This window comes from Chelonoidis abingdonii, chromosome 4, assembly GCF_003597395.2.
Source record: "Chelonoidis abingdonii isolate Lonesome George chromosome 4, CheloAbing_2.0, whole genome shotgun sequence".
Lineage (NCBI taxonomy): Eukaryota > Metazoa > Chordata > Testudines > Testudinidae > Chelonoidis > Chelonoidis abingdonii.
In genome coordinates, this window is record NC_133772.1 from 364,383 (window position 1) to 382,874 (window position 18,492).

An 18,492-nucleotide genomic window follows, 5' to 3' on the forward strand; every position below is an offset into this window, starting at 1 on the left:
CAGACAAACCCCAAACGCTGGTGGATCTTCCAATACTGAGATTTACCAACCAGCCCAAAACAGCTTCTCTAGCACCTCTCTGGTTACTCAGAGTCCAAACCCCGCAGGTCCCCGCAAGTGCCCAGCCTCAGGCCTCCGGCCAGACACACATGGCAGATCAGATGATGATTCCTGAAAATCTTCTCTCACCATATAAAGAAAAGGTTCTTCCAACCCCAGACGATCAGCCACACACCCAGGTCCAATTAGAACTTAGATCTGACCCAAAATACCCGCTACAGCTAGTTCTTATTAAGCTAAAATTATTATAAAAGAAAAGAGAGAGAGTTGGTTAAAAGATCACTATACAGACAGACGTGAATTCAATTCCTGAGGTTCAGATACTTAGTAGAGATGAGCTTGTAGATGCCAAAAGTCCTTTTAGAAATAGTCCAGAGGTGGTGGGTTTTTGTTTGTTTGGTTTTCTCCTTTTGAACAGTTTATTAGTTTGCCTGTTTTACAAATTTTAGAAAAAGAATCCCAGGATTTTGCCTCCGGTGTTTTCGCCTTGCTTCCTCATGGTCCATGCTGCCAGCGGAAGTTGTCAGCACTATGTACCCAAACTGATATGAAGGCAAAAGGTTGTTCTGCCACTTTTCCAGGCCCAGGTTACAGTCCAATTTCCATATTCAGGGTGACTCCAGTCAGTGACTGGGGATCTCAATCCTTATGGCTCAGGGTTTCAGATGTTAAGTTCACTGACAGACCACAAGTCATATCCCAAGTGTCTAGAGATGAGAGTTTACCTGCAAACCCCTGCATTCTCCAGAGATTAACTGCCCAGCTGTCCTGCTCTGCAGACTCAGCTGCCCCGTCTTCCCTCTGAACCTGCAGCACAGACTCTTCACTTACAGAATCAGCATGGAGACATTCCTCTCTCAACAGCCTTGTCTCCTCAACAAGCTGGCCAAACCCAGCCACTTGGTTATGGGGCTGCTCAACTTTCTTAAAGCTTTTACTCTGTCTGAGACCTTCTCAAAGCTACCCTCACTGGATCTTTCACAAGGAAAGTCAGTGGCTCCATTCACCACAGAAAATTTCTGGCTGATAGGAACTGAAACTTCCGGGGTAAGAGCAGTCGGGTTTATGAGCTGTCTGGGACACGGCATAGAACGGCTTGCTTGGCAAAGAGAACCCAAAGTTACAGCAGGGTCCCGCTTGCTCAGCCCAGCGCCCTCTGACCCCTCTTTTTCCCCCGTTCAGGAGAGTCTGCATCTTCCAGCAGCCCACACTTAACAACCCTGCCTGGCCCCTCCTCAGTCCTTTGTCCCCCAGCTCACAGCGTCAGGCTTCCTGCAGCTGCCTCCCTCTGGGCAAAATCGAACTCTAACATGGGACATTAAGAGACCAGGCACAGAGCCAGGCCAAACTGTAACTCGGTTCTTACCCAGTAAGCACACCGCTCCCAGACCTTTAGTAGCTAATATCTAAAGGTTTACTCATAGAGAGAAGACGACAAGCCTTAAACATGGTTAATAGCTCATATGCCTATAATAATGGCGATGTTCTTGGATCAGGCCTGTAGCAAGGATGGACTAGATGGCTGGCTTGTCAAGTCTTGTAGCCAACTTCCAAAAGATTGGATGGGCCTCAGTCCATAGTTCAAATGACCCTTGTAGCTATAAATCCACAGTCCGGAGAATCAGAGCAGGAAATGAAGACCAATTGCAGATGTCTTGGGGTCTTTTATAGCCTCTGCCAGGTGCTGGGAATTTTACTGTCCCAAACACAGCCCACAGCCACAGTCTGTGGAAAATAACCGGCCCAAGATGGAGTCCAGGGTCACATGAGCACGTCACATGACATCACACGCCTTGCTGACTCTCAGCAGCAGCCATTACCCATGTTCTGGCTGGGGCACCCACAGGAAGGCTCACCTGGTGGGACCAGCTCCCTCCAGGGTTAGGGGGGTGTCCTTTAATGGGCCATCGAACTCGAATAGTCCATTCACGTTGTGCTGCCTAGACTGGATGTAAACTGCCTGGGGGTGTTACCCCAGGAACAAACACAAGGGCTGAGGCCTTGTCTACAAGCACATTTGATAGCGCTCTAATTTGCTGGCTCAGGGGCAGGGGCGGCTCTAGTTTTTCTGCTGCCCCAAGCACGGCTGTCAGGTGGCTTTTGGTGGCAAGTCTGTGGGAGGTGCCTCAGTCCTGTACCTTCTGCGTACCGGCTGCTGAATTGCTGTCAAAGCCACAGGACTACAGACCTCAGGTATGCTGCCAAAGGCTGCCTGACAGCCATGCTTGGGGCGCTGGTGTCTGGAGCCACCACTGCTCAGGGGTATGAAAAATCACTCCCCTGAGCGCAGCAAGTCTGAGCACTTTAAAGCGCTAGTGTAGACAGGCTCCCGGCGCTCACAGTGACTCCCCTCGCGGCAGATTACCAGGAGCACTGGGAGAGCCGTCTCACACACAACCACACTCACACACTCGCACATCAAAGCACTGCCGCAGGAGTGCTCAGGGGGCAGCGCTTTGAAGTCTCTTGTGTAGCCATAGCCTGAGTCAACACTTAGCAGCTTAAAGCGCCTTAACGGGACAGTGTGGTCGCGCTCTCTGGTGGTCTGTCGGAGTGGGTCTGGTCTGAGATGAACACACTGACACACAATGCAGAGCACACACAGAAGGCTCAGGCCCAGTCCCCTAAACTTGTGTAAAAGGTCACAAACAGGCTTTCCCGATCTCAGACTGTGATGGAGTAGGGACTGTCTGTGTGGGGAACGGGAAAGCAGGGGATGTCTTTAGGTGAGGGACAGGTGCTCAGCCTGTAACCCGAGCCCAGCAGGGGGGGAGGGGGGAGCACCTGGGCAGAGGAGAAGGGGACAAAGGATTCGGCCAGCGGGAGGAAAGGCAGGACAGTTTGGGTTTGGGGCTGTGGGGCAGAATTCAGGGTATCCTAGCTGGGATCCAAGCACCCCGAACCCCAGAAGGACTCAGTGGAGGGGTCCTGACTGTGCCTGCAAGCTCTGCTGTAACCTGTGTTCCTGTTGTCCAATAAACCTTCTGTTTTACTGGCTGGATAAAAGTCACTGTGGGGTCCAAGCAGAGGGGAGCAGGGCTGGAACCCCCAGACTCCGTAACACAGACAACCTCATTCTGGGCCACTGAACAGGAGGCGTACACATATAATCAAGATATCCACACTTAGCAATTCACAACTTTCCCAGTGATGCCAGACATGACATGCTTGGTACAAGTTCTCTTGCAGTTGTAGTAGAGTGGCAACACCAACGCTATAGACGGACACATGTCGATCACACAGCATCACAAGGGGTCAGTTTGTTCTCTCCTCTCCGAGTGGTTTGCAGCTGGCTCTCTCTCCCAAGCATTGGCCGTGGCGTGAGTGCAGGACAGTCAAAAAATGGCCATGTCTCCATCGAGAAGGGGGCAATCTGGAGGGATGAATAGAACAGGAATGAGGCCCCTGCCTGGGGACCCTGTGAACACACCAGACTCAGTCCCCGCGAGCTAAACTCCCCACGCTGCCCAGGCCCTGACATCCACAGAACAGACCCTGCTGGAGATGGGGAGAAACCAACCCATGGCCTCACCCAGGTGGGTGCCGGGCTCTGGGGGGGTCCAGAGCTCGCTGCCTGCCACTGTAATCCTGGGACACACTGAGCTCAGACCTGGATGTAACTGCTCCAGGCTGGGTATTGGGGAAACAGCCCCCTTGCCTCTGAGTTGTTCGTTAGCTCTTCCCATCCCAGGCCAGAGAACCAGGCTGCCAGTGTGGTCAGGTACTGGCCCGCCAAGCGCTGATGGTGAGAGAGTGTGGAGAGCAGAGATATGTCCCACTCTGGCTGGTAAAGGGGAGAGTTTAACGTGTCTCTCCAGAGAACTGACTCCGGTGTCACTGGGAAAGGAGGCAGGTGGGGCAGACAGGGCTGAGCTCACAAGAGATGCCCATGTCCCGTCTTTACTATTAAATCCCACGCACCCGAACGAGGAAACACCAGGACTGAGCCAGGAATCCCCCTGGCTCATAATGTGCTTGTAATGCTCTGCTACCCACTGTGAGGAGGGGATAGGCAACTGCTCCTTAAATGCCAGGGAATCATTCCCCCCTTGGGGGAAAGGGGCGACCTCCTTGCCCTATCGCCTGCCCCAGGCTGCTGTGGGCCATGCTGGCACACGCTGTATTTACGGGTGCACAGGGGTTTTCATTCTATACCTTTGCTGAAGTTCTCTGAGGTTTGTCCCCTGAGGTGGCTCGTGTAAAGTCTGGCCAGGATCCCTGCAGCCGTTAGAGCTGGGGAAGAATGAACCAGAACAACCAAATCTCTGGCCTGGTGTGAAAAGCTCCCAGCCCCGCTGACAGAGCAGGGCTGCCGCCGAAGGTGCTGACAATCTCACCCCGCTCAGCGTTGAGCTGCCCACAGGCTAGGACCCGGAGAGCCGTGTGCACCAGGGGAGCAGGAGCTCATGGGGACAGCTTGGGGGTGTATCGGCAGGGAGGTGAGTGTGCCATTTGCAGCGTGTCCGTATGGGCAGGGAGGTGAGTGTGCCGTTTGCAGCGTGTCCGTATCGGCAGGGAGGTGAGTGTGCCGTTTGCAGCGTGTCCGTATCGGCAGGGAGGTGAGTGTGCCGTTTGCAGCGTGTCCGTATCGGCAGGGAGGTGAGTGTGCCGTTTGCAGCGTGTCCGTATAGGCAGGGAGGTGAGTGTGCCATTTGCAGCGTGTCCGTATGGGCAGGGAGGTGAGTGTGCTGTTTGCAGTGTGTCCGTATCTGGCCGGGCATGTCCACACAGCAGCCGGGAGGGGTCATTCCCAGTGGGGAGACAGATGCGCTGGGGCCTAAAACCAGCCATGTGACCGCAGGAGCTCAGGACAGTCACCGGAGTACGGCCCTGCCTGGCCCCTGGGGGCGCACTCGGCGCTAGCCTGGCTCCCCACCCTCCTGCTGTGGCCACACTGCTATTGTCAGGCAGTAGCTGGAGCAGATTGAGTGCGTGTCTGTCGATCTGGGCTGGGCATGGCCCTTCCCAGCGGCTGGGCACACCCCTTCCAGGCACCAGGAGCCCCCCTGCGAGGTGTGAGTCTCTCACCATCCCTGGACATGTGTTGTGGGAGCGTCAGGGGATGGCTCAGAGCTGCCCCAGAACTTGGCACTTCCTGGCTTTGCCTGGTCCATGCTGGGGGCGGGTGGGGGGTAGGAATCCCGTGTAACCAGCCTTCCTGTCTTTTAAACAAATGTTAGAGTTTGTATGGACTTTTCTCTGCCTAACGCAGTCACCGAAGAGGGGAAGGGATGGGTCAGAAGTGGTGCTATGTGGGCATATGGAAGGTGCGGGAGATGCTGGAGGCAGACAGTGGGGGCAGGAGTGGCGCCAGGGTTTTTGACGCCTTAGGCGGGGGTCCTTTTGTGCTCCCAGGCGGCGGCGGCAATTCAGCGGCGGGTCCCGGAGTGAGTGAAGGACCCGCCGCAGAATTGCCACCAAAGACCCGGAGCACGGAAGGATGCCCCGCTGCCGAATTGCCATTAAGGGTGGCAAAATGCTGCCCCCCCCCGCCCCAAATCCTGGAGCCCTAGGCAACTGCCAAGGTTGCCTAAATGGGAGCGGCTAATGGTGCTGGGGGGGTGTCACAGCATGTGGGAGAGTCCGGTCCTGCACCCCTCTTCCTGGGACCCACAGTGACTCTCAGCCAGCCAGTAAAACAGAAGGGTTATTGGACAACAGGAACACCGGTTACAGCAGAGCTTGCAGGTACAGCCAAGACCCCTCAATCGAGTCCTTCTGGGGGTTGAGGGTGCTTGGATCCTAGCTTAGGATACCCTGAATTTCCCCGCCCAGCCCCCCCCCACCGAAACTGAACTAACTCCCTCCAACCGGCCGATTCCTTTGTCCAGCTTCCCGGGCCAAGGTGCTGACCCCCTCCCCCCACCTGGCTCAGGTTACAGGCTTAGAGATCCTGTCCCTCACCTAAAGACATCCCCTGCTCTCCCATCCCCCACACAGACAGACCCTACTGCATCACAGGGGGTCAGTGTGTCGGTCTTTACCCCCTAACTCCACCCAGGGGCGCTGGCCTTGTACCGGTGAGGGGAGCCCATCCAGTGCTGTGTCTGGTCCCTGACTGAACTGAGCGGGGTCACTCTGCCCAGTGACCTGGGGAAGTTCAGGGCCCCCTCTCCGGGACAACGCGTCCGCTATCAGGTTGGCACTTCCCTTCACATGGACCACGTCCATGTCATAGTCCTGCAGGAGCAGGCTCCACCTCAGGAGCTTGGCGTTGGCTCCTTTCATCTGGTGCAGCCAGGTCAGGGGAGAGTGGTCGGTGTACACGGTGAAGCGTCGCCCAAAGGGATATGGCTCTAGCTTCTTAAGGGCCCACACCATGGCCAGGCATTCCTTCTCGATGGCCGTGTAGTTCTGCTCCCGGGGTAGCAGCTTCTTGCTCAGGTACACGATGGGGTGTCTCTCCCCCTTTTCATCCTCCTGCATTAACACCGCCCCCAGTCCCGTATCTGAGGCATCAGTGAACTCCATAAAGGGCTTGTCAAAATCTGGGTTTCCCAGAACTGGGTCGCTAACCAGAACCTCCTTCAGCGCCCGGAGAGCCTGCTGGCATTGCTCGGTCCAGACAACCTTGTCTGGCTACCCCTTTTTGTACAGCTCAGTGAGGGGGGCGGCCATGGCGCTAAAGTGGGGCATGGACCTTCGATAGTACCCCGCCATCCCAATAAAGGCCTGGACCTGCTTTTTGGTTTGGGGAGCAGGCCAGTCTCTGATCACCTCCACCTTGGCTGGTTCTGGCTTCAGGCAGCCGCTCCCCACCCGATGGCCCAGGTAAGATACTTGCACTTCTCAGGATGCGGTTTGCAGCGTGCCCATATCTGGCTGGGCACATCCACACAGCAGCCGGGAGGGGTCATTCCCAGGAGGGACAGACAGACACGCTGGTGCTAAAAATAGCCACGTGAGCTCAGGACAGTCACCGGAGTACGGCCCTGCCTGGCCCCTGGGGGCGCACTCGGCGCTAGCCTGGCCCCCACCCCGCCGCTGTGGCCACATGGCTATTGTCAGGCAGTAGCTGGAGCAGATTGAGTGCGTGTCTGTCGACTTGGGCTGGGCACACCCCTTCCAGGCCCCAGGAGCCCCCCTGCAAGATGCGAGTCTGTCACTGTCTCTGGACACGTGTCGTGAGAGCGTCAAGGGACGGCTCAGAGCTGCTCCAAAACTGGGCACTTCCTGGCTTTGTAGGGTTCATGCTGGGGATGAGGGGGCGGGAATCACACGAGACCAGCCTTCCTATCTCTGATCTTCCTAAGCTGAGCTCAGGAGGGGATTGGGGCCAGGTGACACCTTCTGCCAGGGAAGCTGGACAAAGTGGAAGCAGGAGTGGGGGGGGGGGGCACTGTGGAAGGCAGGAAAAAGGGGTTTCAGTTTGGAGCTGGCTGGGGAGACCAGGGGTGGACAGAACCTGGGTCTGGGCTCCCCACTCTCCAGAATGGACCCGGCTGAGGGGTCCCGTTCTCTGTACCTACAAGCTCTGGTTTAGCCTGTGTTCCTGTCATCGAATACACCTGTGTTACTGGCTGGCTGAGAGTCACGGTGACTCACAGGAAGTGGGGGGGTGCAGGGAACACATGGATGCTGTGACCGCCCCTTCGTAACCAGAGACCCAGGAGGGGGATGTGACCAGGCCAGAAGAGGAGCAATGGGCAGAGAAGGGACCAGGCAGCTAGAACTGAATCGGTTTGGCTGGCTTGGGATGCTGGGGGAGGGCAGAGCCCTGGCTCCGGGCTCCCCTCTCCCCAAGCTGGACGTGGCTGAAAGTCCCTGATTTCTGTACTAACAAGCTCTGCCCTACACCGTGTTCCTGTTGCCTAATAAACCTGCTGTTTACCCAGCTGTTTGACTGTGAAGTGGGGGTGCAGGACCCTGTGGCTTCCCCAGGACCCTGCTGGGGTGGACTCGCTGTGGGAAGTGCACGGAGGGGCAGAGGCTGCTGAATGCTCCAAGGAGAGACCCAGGAGGTGAAGCCATGTGAGCTTCTTGCCCTGCAGACAGTCTGCTCCAAGGGAGAGAAGGCTCCCCAAAGTCCTGCCTGGCCTCATATGGAGCAGTTCCAGAGCATCGCCCGGGGACTCCGTGACACCCACTGCACCCCATATCTCACAGAACCCTCTTCCCCTCCCCCTGCATCCTGTGCCCCCTATGTCCCACATCTCCTTGTCTCCCCATGGCATCCCAATCCACGCATGCCCCTGCAGCCCTACACCCCACAGCCTCCTGCTCCCTCTGTGCTGATCTGCCACCTCCCCAGCCCCTTCCCCTAGTCCCTGCCCCGCTCACCCGCTGCCACGCCGGGGATTGTGATCTGTGTCTGCTGCATGTCCCTTGCACCCAGCCGGAACGTGCAGCTGAAAGATTCTTCGTCACGTGGGGTCTGGACGGTGAGGACAGACGTGAGCCGCTGCCTGCCCAGCCCAAGGCGGTGCCGCCACGTCACCACGCGGTGCTGCTCTGGCATCAGTGTGCTCAGCTCCCCGGGCTGCCCAGAGCCCAGCTCCTTCCCCAGGCGCGGGCTCCTCCAGGTCAGGCTGTCTGTGTCGCGGAGCCTCCCCTCTGCCTCGCAAAGCAGCACGGTGACGCTGCTCTCCGGAAAACACTCCCCGACATGGATCTGGGACACTGCGGGGAGATGATAGCGTCAGGCTGGGTGGGGGCAGCTGTGGGGCTGGGGGAAGGGCATGAGCTGGAGGGAGGGGGTTGTGGGGGGGGCAGCTGAGTCAGAGGGAAGAGGTCGAGGGGGAGGGAGAATGTGAAGCTGGGGAGGAAGAGGTAATCCCTCAGGGTGGGGTCCAGGCCCACTTACTGCTGATGTTGCAGCACTGGTACACGATCCACGTGGCAAGCAGCACCAGCAGGACCAGCAGGATCAGTCCGATGACCCCTAAACACATCTTGGTGCACGTGGGCACTGCCGGGGAGAGAGACAGCGTTACTGCTCTGCTCCCGGCCCCACACCCAGAGCAATTAAACACCATCCAGGCTCCTGCCGGGAGGCTGCGGCGTGGAACAGGTTCAGTATTCACAATCCAAGATACCACACGAACTCCCAAAACAGAGACCAAGGAAGCCGGCAGCTCCCCTTGGCCAACTCCCCACACGGCAGCGATCGACAGAGCCAGCAGCTCCCTGCAGCAACAGACCCCACTCATCCACCTTGCTCTCGGCTGCCTCTTTGCAGACAGGGAAGAGAGAGAACCCAGGGAACTACAGGCCAGTCAGGCTCACATCAGCCCCCAGCAAAACCATGGGACAGGTCCTCAAGGAATCAATTCTGAAGCACTTAAAGGAGAGGAAAGTGATCAGGAACAGTCAGCCTGGATTCACTAAGGGCAAGTCATGCCTGACTAACCGAATTGCCTTCTATGAGGAGATAACTGGGTCTGTGGATGAGGGGAAAGCAGTGGATGTGTTTATTCCTTGACTTTAGCAAAGCTTTTGATACGGTCTCCCACAGTATTCTTGCTGGCAAGTTAAATAAGTATGGGCTGGATGATTGGACTATAAGGTGGCATCACAGAGTGGGGGGGAGTCAGGGCCCTGCACCCCCCACTTCCTGCAATTCACCAGGACTCTCAGCCAGCCAGTAACACAGAAGATTTATTAGATGACAGGAACACAGTCCCAAGCAGGGCTTGTAGGTACAGAGAATGGGACCCCTCCGTCAGGTCCATCTTGTGGGGCAGGGAGCTTGGACCCCGGCCCCAGGCCTCCCTCCGTTTCCCCAGCCAACTCCAAACTCAAACCCCCTCCAGCTCTCTCCTCCAGCAACACACCCCGGCTTCTCTTCCAGCCTTTGTCCAGTTTCCCAGGCAGATGGTGTCACCTGGCCCCAACCCCCATCCTGGGCTCAAGTTACAAGCTCAGATATTGTCCCTCAAGTGAAGTCACACTCCGATATCCCATCCCCCAATACAGACAGTACCAGTGAACCTCCCACACAACATCCCCAGGTCAATCCTCCCCACTCCCTACTCCATCACAGGTAGACAGAAATCTGGCTAGATCGTCGGGCTCAACAGGTAGTGATCAATGGCTCCATGTCTAGTTGGCAGCCGGTATCAAGTGGAGTGCCCCAAGGGTCAGTCCTGGGGCCGGTTTTGTTCAATATCTTCATTAATGATCAGCAGAATGACCATCCTGCTGATCATTAATGCACTCTCAGCAAGTTCACAGATGACACTCAACTGGGAGGAGTGGTAGATACGCTGGAGGGTAGCTAGGATACAGAGGGACCTAGACAAATTAGAGAATTGGGCCAAAAGATACCTAATGAGGTTCAACAAGGACAAGTGCAAAGTCCTGCCCTTAGGACGGAAGAATCCCATGCGCTGTTACAGGCTACAGACCGAGTGGCTGGGCAGCAGTTCTGCAGAAAAGGACCTGGGGGTTACAGTGGACGAGAAGCTGGATATGAGTCAGCAATGGGTCCTTGTTGCCAAGAAGGCTAATGGCATTTTGGGCTGTATAAGTAAGAGCATTGGCAGCAGATTGAGGGATGTGATCATTCCCCTCTATTCGGCATTGGTGAGGCCTCATCTGGATACTGTGTCCAGTTTTGGGCCCCATACTACAAGAAGGATGTGGATAAATTGGAACGAGTCCAGCGGAGGGCAACAAAAATGATTAGGGGGCTGGAGCACATGACTTACGAGGCGAGGCTGAGGGAACTGGGATTGTTTAGTCTGCAGAAGAGAAGAATGAGGGGGGATTTGATACAGCATTCAACTACCTGAAGGGGGTTCCAAAGAGGATGGAGCTCGGCTGTTCTCAGTTGTGGCAGATGACAGAACAAGGAGCAATGGTCTCAAGTTGCAGTGGAGAAGGTCTAGGTTGGATATTAGGAAACACTGTTTCACTAGGAGGGTGGTGAAGCACTGGAATGGGTTCCCTAGGGAGGGGGTGGAATCTCCATTCTTAGAGGTTTTTAAGGCCCGGCTTGACAAAGCCCTGACTGGGATGATTTAGCTGGGGATAGGCCCTGCTTCGAGCAGGGGTGGGACTAGAACTAGAGGTCCTGGCATTAGCAGGAGAAGATGAAAGTGAAGGCTGGTAATTTTAATGCAGTTAGGGGAGGTGGGAGGGGTAATGCCAGGGAAGGGGGCAGCACGGAGGGGACCGATGCTGAGGCTGGCTGGGCTGGGAGGAGGGTAAGACCACTCCCCCCTTCTGGCTCCCAGCCCATCACACTGACCTGTCCAGGTGGCTGTGCTCTCCAGCGGGGTGCTCAGCGCCGGGTGCTGCACGCGGCAGGCAAAGTTGGCCTGGGCGTTGCTCTCTGGGTGGTTGAGGATGTAGCTGCTGCAGAGGGCGAAGGACCCGTCTGTTTGCTTCATGGGGGACGACTCCATGGTGACCAGGGGGTCCCCGTCCCGCAGCCATTGCACCGTGATCTCGGGGGGGTGGTAGCCGCTCACCAGGCACTGCAGAGTGACCTGCCCCTCCAGGGTCACCAGGGGCTGCAGCAGGGTCAGTCGTGGCTGGGCTGCCAGGCAGGGAGACAAGGTCGGGGAGTTGAGCACCCAGACGGGCTGTCATGGGGCCCTCTAGGTAAGAGCAGGGGAACAGACACCCAGGGGGGTCAGGCGGAAGGAAGGGGGCCCCAGGGGCACCAGAAGCTCAGCAAGGGGGCACTGCGTGGGAATGGGGAGCTGTACAGGGGACGGGGCTCTGGCAGGGGGTGGGCAGTGCTGTCGGGGCATGGGGGTACTGCACGGTTCGAGTATGGGTTGGGGTGCTATGGGGATACGGGGGTGTAGTGGGGAGGATGGGGAATGCTGTGAGGAGACAGACCGAGTTCTGTGGGGTTGTCATAGGTTTCACCCCCACTCTGAACTTTAGGCTACAGATGTGGGGACCTGCATGAGAACCCCTAAGCTTAACTACCAGCTTAGATCTAGTTGCTGCCACCACCCAAATCGTTTCAAACAGCTGTTTATGAGTCATCTGGGAAACTCTGTCTCTCCCCCTCCCCCAAATCTCTCCCTCTCGAGTACTATAACCCTTCCCTGGGTACCCTTGAGAGACTTCTCCACCAATTCCCTGGTCAACACTGATCCAAACCCCTTGGATCTCAAAACAAGGGAAAAATCAATCAGGTTCTTACAAAGAAAACTTTTAATTAAGGAAAAGGGGTAACAGAAATACCTCTGAGGGATTAGCCTACAAGCTACTCTCACAGACAACAGATTCCAAACACAGAGGATGCTCCCCTGGGCAAAAACCTTAGTACACAAAGAAAATCCAATCTGATTATCCCGCTAACGCAAAAAGACAAAGTCAGAAAAGGAAATAAACATCAGCTAATTCATTCCTTCTCCAATACTCACTACCCTGCGCGACTGCTTGATCTTCTCACTCCCGCACAGAACTTAATGAACTGAACAAAGGAAAAACTTCCCTCCTTCCTCTTGAAACATCTTGTCCATCCACTGGTTCCTCTGGCTCAGGTGTCAGCGAGGCTAGGTGAACTTCTTAACCCTTTACTGTCTGTTTATGACAGGGGTGCAGTGGGGCGTGGGGCTCTGGCGGGGGATGGGCAGGGAGGGGTGCTGCAGAGGTGTGTAGAGAAGTGGGGGTGCTGTGGGGAGGATGGGTTTCTGCAGGAGGAATGGGGTGCAGTGGGGGTGGGGCTCTGGTGGGGGATGGGCAGGGAGGGGCGCTGCAGAGGCGTGTAGAGAAGTGGGGGTGCTGTGGGGAGGATGGGGTTCTGCGGGAGGAATGGGGTGCAGTGGGGGTGGGGTTCTGGCAGTGGGGGCACTGCAGAGGTGTGTAGAGAAGTGGGGGTGCTGTGGGGAGGATGGGGTTCTGTGGGGGGAATGGGGTGCAGTGGGGTTCTGGCAGTGGGGGATGCTGCGGAGGCATGTAGAGAAGTGGGGGTGCTGTGGGGAGGATGGGGTTCTGCGGGAGGAATGGGGTGCAGTGGGGGTGGGGTTCTGGCAGTGGGGGCACTGCAGAGGTGTGTAGAGAAGTGGGGGTGCTGTGGGGAGGATGGGGTTCTGTGGGGGGAATGGGGTGCAGTGGAGTTCTGGCAGTGGGGGATGCTGCGGAGGCATGTAGAGAAGTGGGGGTGCTGTGGGGAGGATGGGGTTCTGTGGGGGGAATGGGGTGCAGTGGCGTTCTGGCAGTGGGGGATGCTGCGGAGGCATGTAGAGAAGTGGGGGTGCTGTGGGGAGGATGGGGTTCTGCGGGAGGAATGGGGTGCAGTGGGGGTGGGGTTCTGGCAGTGGGGGCACTGCAGAGGTGTGTAGAGAAGTGGGGGTGCTGTGGGGAGGATGGGGTTCTGTGGGGGGAATGGGGTGCAGTGGCGTTCTGGCAGTGGGGGATGCTGCGGAGGCATGTAGAGAAGTGGGGGTGCTGTGGGGAGGATGGGGTTCTGCGGGAGGAATGGGGTGCAGTGGGGGTGGGGTTCTGGCAGTGGGGGCACTGCAGAGGTGTGTAGAGAAGTGGGGGTGCTGTGGGGAGGATGGGGTTCTGTGGGGGGAATGGGGTGCAGTGGGGTTCTGGCAGTGGGGGATGCTGCGGAGGCATGTAGAGAAGTGGGGGTGCTGTGGGGAGGATGGGGTTCTGTGGGAGGAATGGGGTGCCATGGGGGTGGGGTTCTGCAGAGGCGTGTAGAGAAGTGGGGTGACTCACACAACACGCTCAGCCAGAAGGGCTCCTGGATCGGCGTCCCCAGGGTGATGTGCTGCACACGGCAGGAGTAGTTGGCGTCGGCGTGGGAGATGCTGGGCACAAGTTGGAGGGTGCTGGTCGCGCTGTACAGACCATCAGGGCCCAGCTGGGCAAGGGGTGTCTCGGGACCCCCCACGACCTGCTTGTCCCGCAACCATGTGACATTCACGCTCTCGGGGTAGAAGCCGTTCACGCTGCAGGTCACGGTGCTGTGCTCGCCAGCCCTCACCGCAGTGCCGCTCACTGAGACACGGGGCGGGGCTGGGGGGGAAGGAGTCGTCAATGGGGCCCAGACCCCATCATCTGCCCCACACTGCCCCTATCCACCCTCCTCTGTCCCCCACCCCATCTTCCCCTCATCACCTGCACCCCCCAAGGCCTTCATCCACCCCACCACGGTGCTGCCCACGGAGACTTGGCCAGGCCATGGGGCAGGGACAGGCGCTGACCTGCTGGGGAGGTGGCTTAGTGGGGGTGACCCCCCAGGGCAGCTGGGACCCTCCCCCCATTGATCACCACATGGCCAGGAGCTCCCAACACGGATCTATCCAGAGGTGCTGGGGCCACAAGGCGGCTCCAGACCCAACCCTGGAGCCACGGCCCCTCTGGGCGCTGCCCTGGGACCCTGCCCGCCAACCAGCCCATCTTGCAGTTACCTTCCACACGCAGCTCCACCTGCCGACTCTCCCGGCTCGGGGAGTGGATGATGGAGCAGGTGTAGAGCCCAGCGTCTGAGCCCCCCACCCGTGGGAGGAGCAGGGAGGCGTTGCCGACCCGCAGCCCCTCCAGGGAGAGGCTGGCCCCAGCCCTGGAGTACGACTGGACCGCATCGAACTCGGCCACCAGGCGGCCCCCCAGCTTCCACTGCACCACCAGGGCCTCCATGTCCACGTCCCCCCCCACGGAGAAGTGACAGCCCAGGAGCAGGTCGGAGCCTGGCTGGGCCCGCACCGGGGAGGTGGCAACAGAGACCACCAGGGCACCCCCTGCACAGACAGACAGAGAGACAGGGTTACTTGCAGCCTGGGGGGAGACCCCACCACCCCCAAGGACTGAGCTCCCTTCCAGCCCCCACCCCCTTGTGCCTCCAGCCTGAGCCCCTGACCCTTGCCCCCCACCCTCCCTGTGCCCCCTAGCCTGAGCCCCTGGCCCCATCAACCCCCTGTGCCTCCAGACTGAGCCCCCAGCTCCAGCCCCCAAGCACCATGGGAGCCCACATCCTCTCTGGGGCGGGGGTGGAGGGGTCTCCAGGCTGAGCCCTGGCAGCCTCGTGTCCCACATGGGCCGAGCACCAGGTTCCCGCGGGGGCAGGTGACACCAAGCCTCAGGCAGAGGAAGTGACGCGCTTCCTGTTTGCGCAGCTTGTGGTGTGGCCGTTACGTGGTTCCCTATCAACCCCACTCCAGTCACTGCCCCAGCCCCTTGTGCTCCCAGCCTGAGCCCCTGGCCCCACGCGCCCTGTGCCCCCCCACCTGAGCCCCTGGCCCCAGCCCTCCATGTTCCCCAGCCTGAGTCTTCTACTTCAAGCTCCCCTCAGGGGCCACCCTCCCCCCAGCTGTTCCCATGCTGGGGTGGGGAGCAGGACCCCTGCCCTGTGTCTGACCCCCATAGTAGCGCCACCCCCAACCCCCACCCGCCCAACCTGCCTTCTTGCTAATTGGGCAACTCTCCAGGCTGACTTGGTTGGGCCTCCACGCACCGCCCAGCAGCATTAACCAATTCTGTGGCCATGACATCCCCCTTGCCAGCCCCATGGTGGACACCGCAGGGCCCTGGCATCAGCGCTGAGCAGGTCCCGGGGGGGGGGGGGAAATTAGCCCCAGAACCCCAGGGCAGGTTGCGGGTGATGGATGCGAGGGGACTGGGGGACAGGAGCGGCCCAGAGGAAGCGCGACATGAGTTTGCAGTGGGGCCTGGCCATGGGGTGTGCCAGTGTGAGATAGAACCCAGGAGTCCTGGCTCCCAGCGCCCCCCCCCCCTGCTCTAACCCACCAGCCCCCATTCCCCTCCCCGAGCCGGGAGAGAACCCAGGAGTCCTGGCTCCCAGCCCCCCTGCTCCAACCCACCAGCCCCTACTCCCCTCCCAGAGCTGGGGAGAGAACCCAGGAGTCCTGGCTCCCAGCGCCCCCCCCCCCAATCTCCCAGAACCAGGAATGGAACCCAGGAGTCCTGGCTCCCAGCCCCCCTGCTCTAACCCACCAGCCCCCATTCCCCTCCCCGAGCCGGGAGAGAACCCAGGAGACCAGCCCCCATTCCCCTCCCCGAGCCGGGAGAGAACCCAGGAGTCCTGGCTCCCAGCGCCCCCCCCTGCTCTAACCCACCAGCCCCCACTCCTCTCCCCCGGAGCCAGGGAGCGAACCCAGGAGTCCGGGCTCCAGCTCCCCACTTTCACCCACCAGCCCCTCCGGCTCGGAGACACCCCCAGCCCCCGCGGGACCCTGCGCCCAGCCCGGACCCCACATCCCGCCAAGGCACCGCCCGGGCTGGGCCCGCACCGGGCCGGGTTTCCTGCCCACGCCGTCCCTCTGGGGCAGGTCTGGGGCCAGGGAGCGGCCCCGGCGGCTACTCACGTGTCCCGTTCGCCAGCAGCAGCAGCAGCAGAAGGAGGCCGGGCGCCACGGCGAGGGGCATCGTGCGGTGCGGGGCAGGTCGGGGCAGCCCCAGCCCCAGCCTCAGCCCCGGTTACTTTCGCTTCTGCAGCGGCAGGGGAGGGCGAGATAAGGGCAGGATGCGGGGCTGGGCGGGACCCACAGCTCGGGGCTCCGAGCGCCACGGACCCACCGCCCAGCGCCAGAGACCCCGGCAGGGACCCGGGGGCGGACCCGTCCGCGGGGGCGGGAGAGAGGAGCAATGGGGGGATTGTGCGCTGGGGGAGGTTCCGGGAGCCCTGGGAGCTGGGGGGATCCCACCGGGGGAAGGGTGGGGAGCCCCAGGCTGGGGGCTGGGGCTGGGGCTGGGAGGATCCCTCCGGGGAGGGTCCGGGAGCCCTGGGGCTGGGGGGCTGGAGCTGGGGGGATCCCTCCGGGGAAGGGTGGGGAGCCCCAGACTGGGGGGCTGGAGCTGGGGGGATCCCACCAGGGTGGGTCCGGGAACCCTGGGGCTGGGGGGCTGGGAGCTGGGGGGATCCCTCCAGGGGAAGGATGGGGAGCTCCAGGCCGGGAGCTGGGGGGATCCCTACGGGTAGGGTCTGGGAGCCCTGGGGCTGGGGGGCTGGAGCTGGGGGGATTCCTCCAGGGGAACTCAGTACATAGGACAGCTCCCACCTGTCACCCATGTGTTTCAGGCTGGTGTTCACTGTCCCAGCTCCCTACGGGTTCTGGTGGCCCAGCAAGTTTCTCTCTGCTCTGGGGTCTGGCTCGGTTCAGGCCTGGCCTGCAGGTGGGTGATGGCTCAGCGCTGGCCGGTCCCGGCTCCCAGGGGCTCTGAGCTCAGCCCATTGAGTGGTGGCATGGGTTTTGGCGGCACCGCTGCCCCACCTGGAAACCTGCCCACCTGGGGTTTGTTCAAGGGCCTGGGGGCGTTAGAGCCAGGAGCCACCCCGGTTCCCCCGGCCGGCCGCGCACCCCTCAGCAGAGAGAGACAGAAAATGCCCCACACTTCTCACAGGCAAGTAATTTGTTTTGAATTTCCTGCAAAACTTTTCTGGCTTTTCATCCCCCAGCGGGAACCTGCCCTGCTGCGGGAGTTTCTTCTCTTCTCAGAAATCAAAGGTTTTTGTTGAAAACAGGAAGTTTGACCATTTTTAAAATGATAAACTGGAAAATTTAAATTTGGTGAAAAATCATCATTTTGGTCAAGAAGCCGCTACAGAAAACCGTGGCCCAGTTCTGACCAGGCCCTGGGCCCAGCCCGAACTCCACTGCTAGTGGGAGAGCGTAACAGATAAAGGGAAGTCCTGTTCGTTTTGCTTTCCAGCAGTGCACCCGGTCCCCGGGGGGGTGCATTACACCACCCCACTCACTCGCACACCCAGCTTCCTGCTACTTTCATTATTTCTTCTTTGCCTTGCAGTGGCGCCCCAGGACCCCCGGCCGGGATCAGGGCCTTGTCGTGCCAGGGGCTGCACGAGACGTCCCTGCCCCGAGACACGTACAGTCTCAGCACGAGGAGAGACGACAGGCGGCTGGAGACAGACACACGGGACTGGGCTCCGCGTGACACGCTCAGGGCTCCTGCAGATCTTTGCCAAATTCCCACCGTTTGTGAACGGAATTTCACCGCCTGCTCTATGTGCCCAGCACGTCCTTTGGATGGTCCCTCTCCCTCCCTTCAGCTCAGGCTGCGGCTGATTCGCCTTTGCTGGCGTGGAAGGGTCGATTCTGCAACGTTCTTTGGGGCACCGAGGTCTGTAAACAAGTCACTTGGGAATTAATCAAACGCCTTCGCTTCTGTCCCACCTAAGACGTTCCCAGGCTGCAAATCCCTCGCCTCAAGGGTCGGTCCAGAGCCTGCGTCCCCGTGTCCACAGAACTACCCCAAAGCCAAACCCAGAGGGGAACAGGGCTATGGGGGGGCACAGGGGCGAGGTGAGGGGTTATATATGGGGCTATGGGGGTGCAAGGGGTGCGCTGAGGGGTTATATATGGGGCTATGGGGGGTGCAGCGGGTGAGATGAGGGGTTATATGGAGGATGCAGGGGGCAAGGTGAGAGATTATATTTGGGGCTATGGAGAGTGCAGGGGTGAGATGAGGAGTTATATGTGGGGCTATGGGGGTGCAGGGGGTGAGGTGAGGGGTTATATGGGGGTCATAGGGGTGAGG

At 59.3% G+C, this 18,492-nt stretch overlaps 1 gene segment (V, D, J or C); it reads right to left on the bottom strand.

Moving 5' to 3' along the window:
• Window positions 1-1,451: 1,451 nt before the first annotated feature.
• On the bottom strand, window positions 1,452-17,940 carry LOC116823366 (signal-regulatory protein beta-1-like). The segment is given in 7 exon segments: window positions 1,452-3,433; window positions 8,341-8,679; window positions 8,864-8,968; window positions 11,252-11,542; window positions 13,693-13,992; window positions 14,388-14,717; window positions 17,693-17,940. Coding segments are annotated over 6 exon segments (1,302 nt in total).
• Window positions 17,941-18,492: the final 552 nt, after the last annotated feature.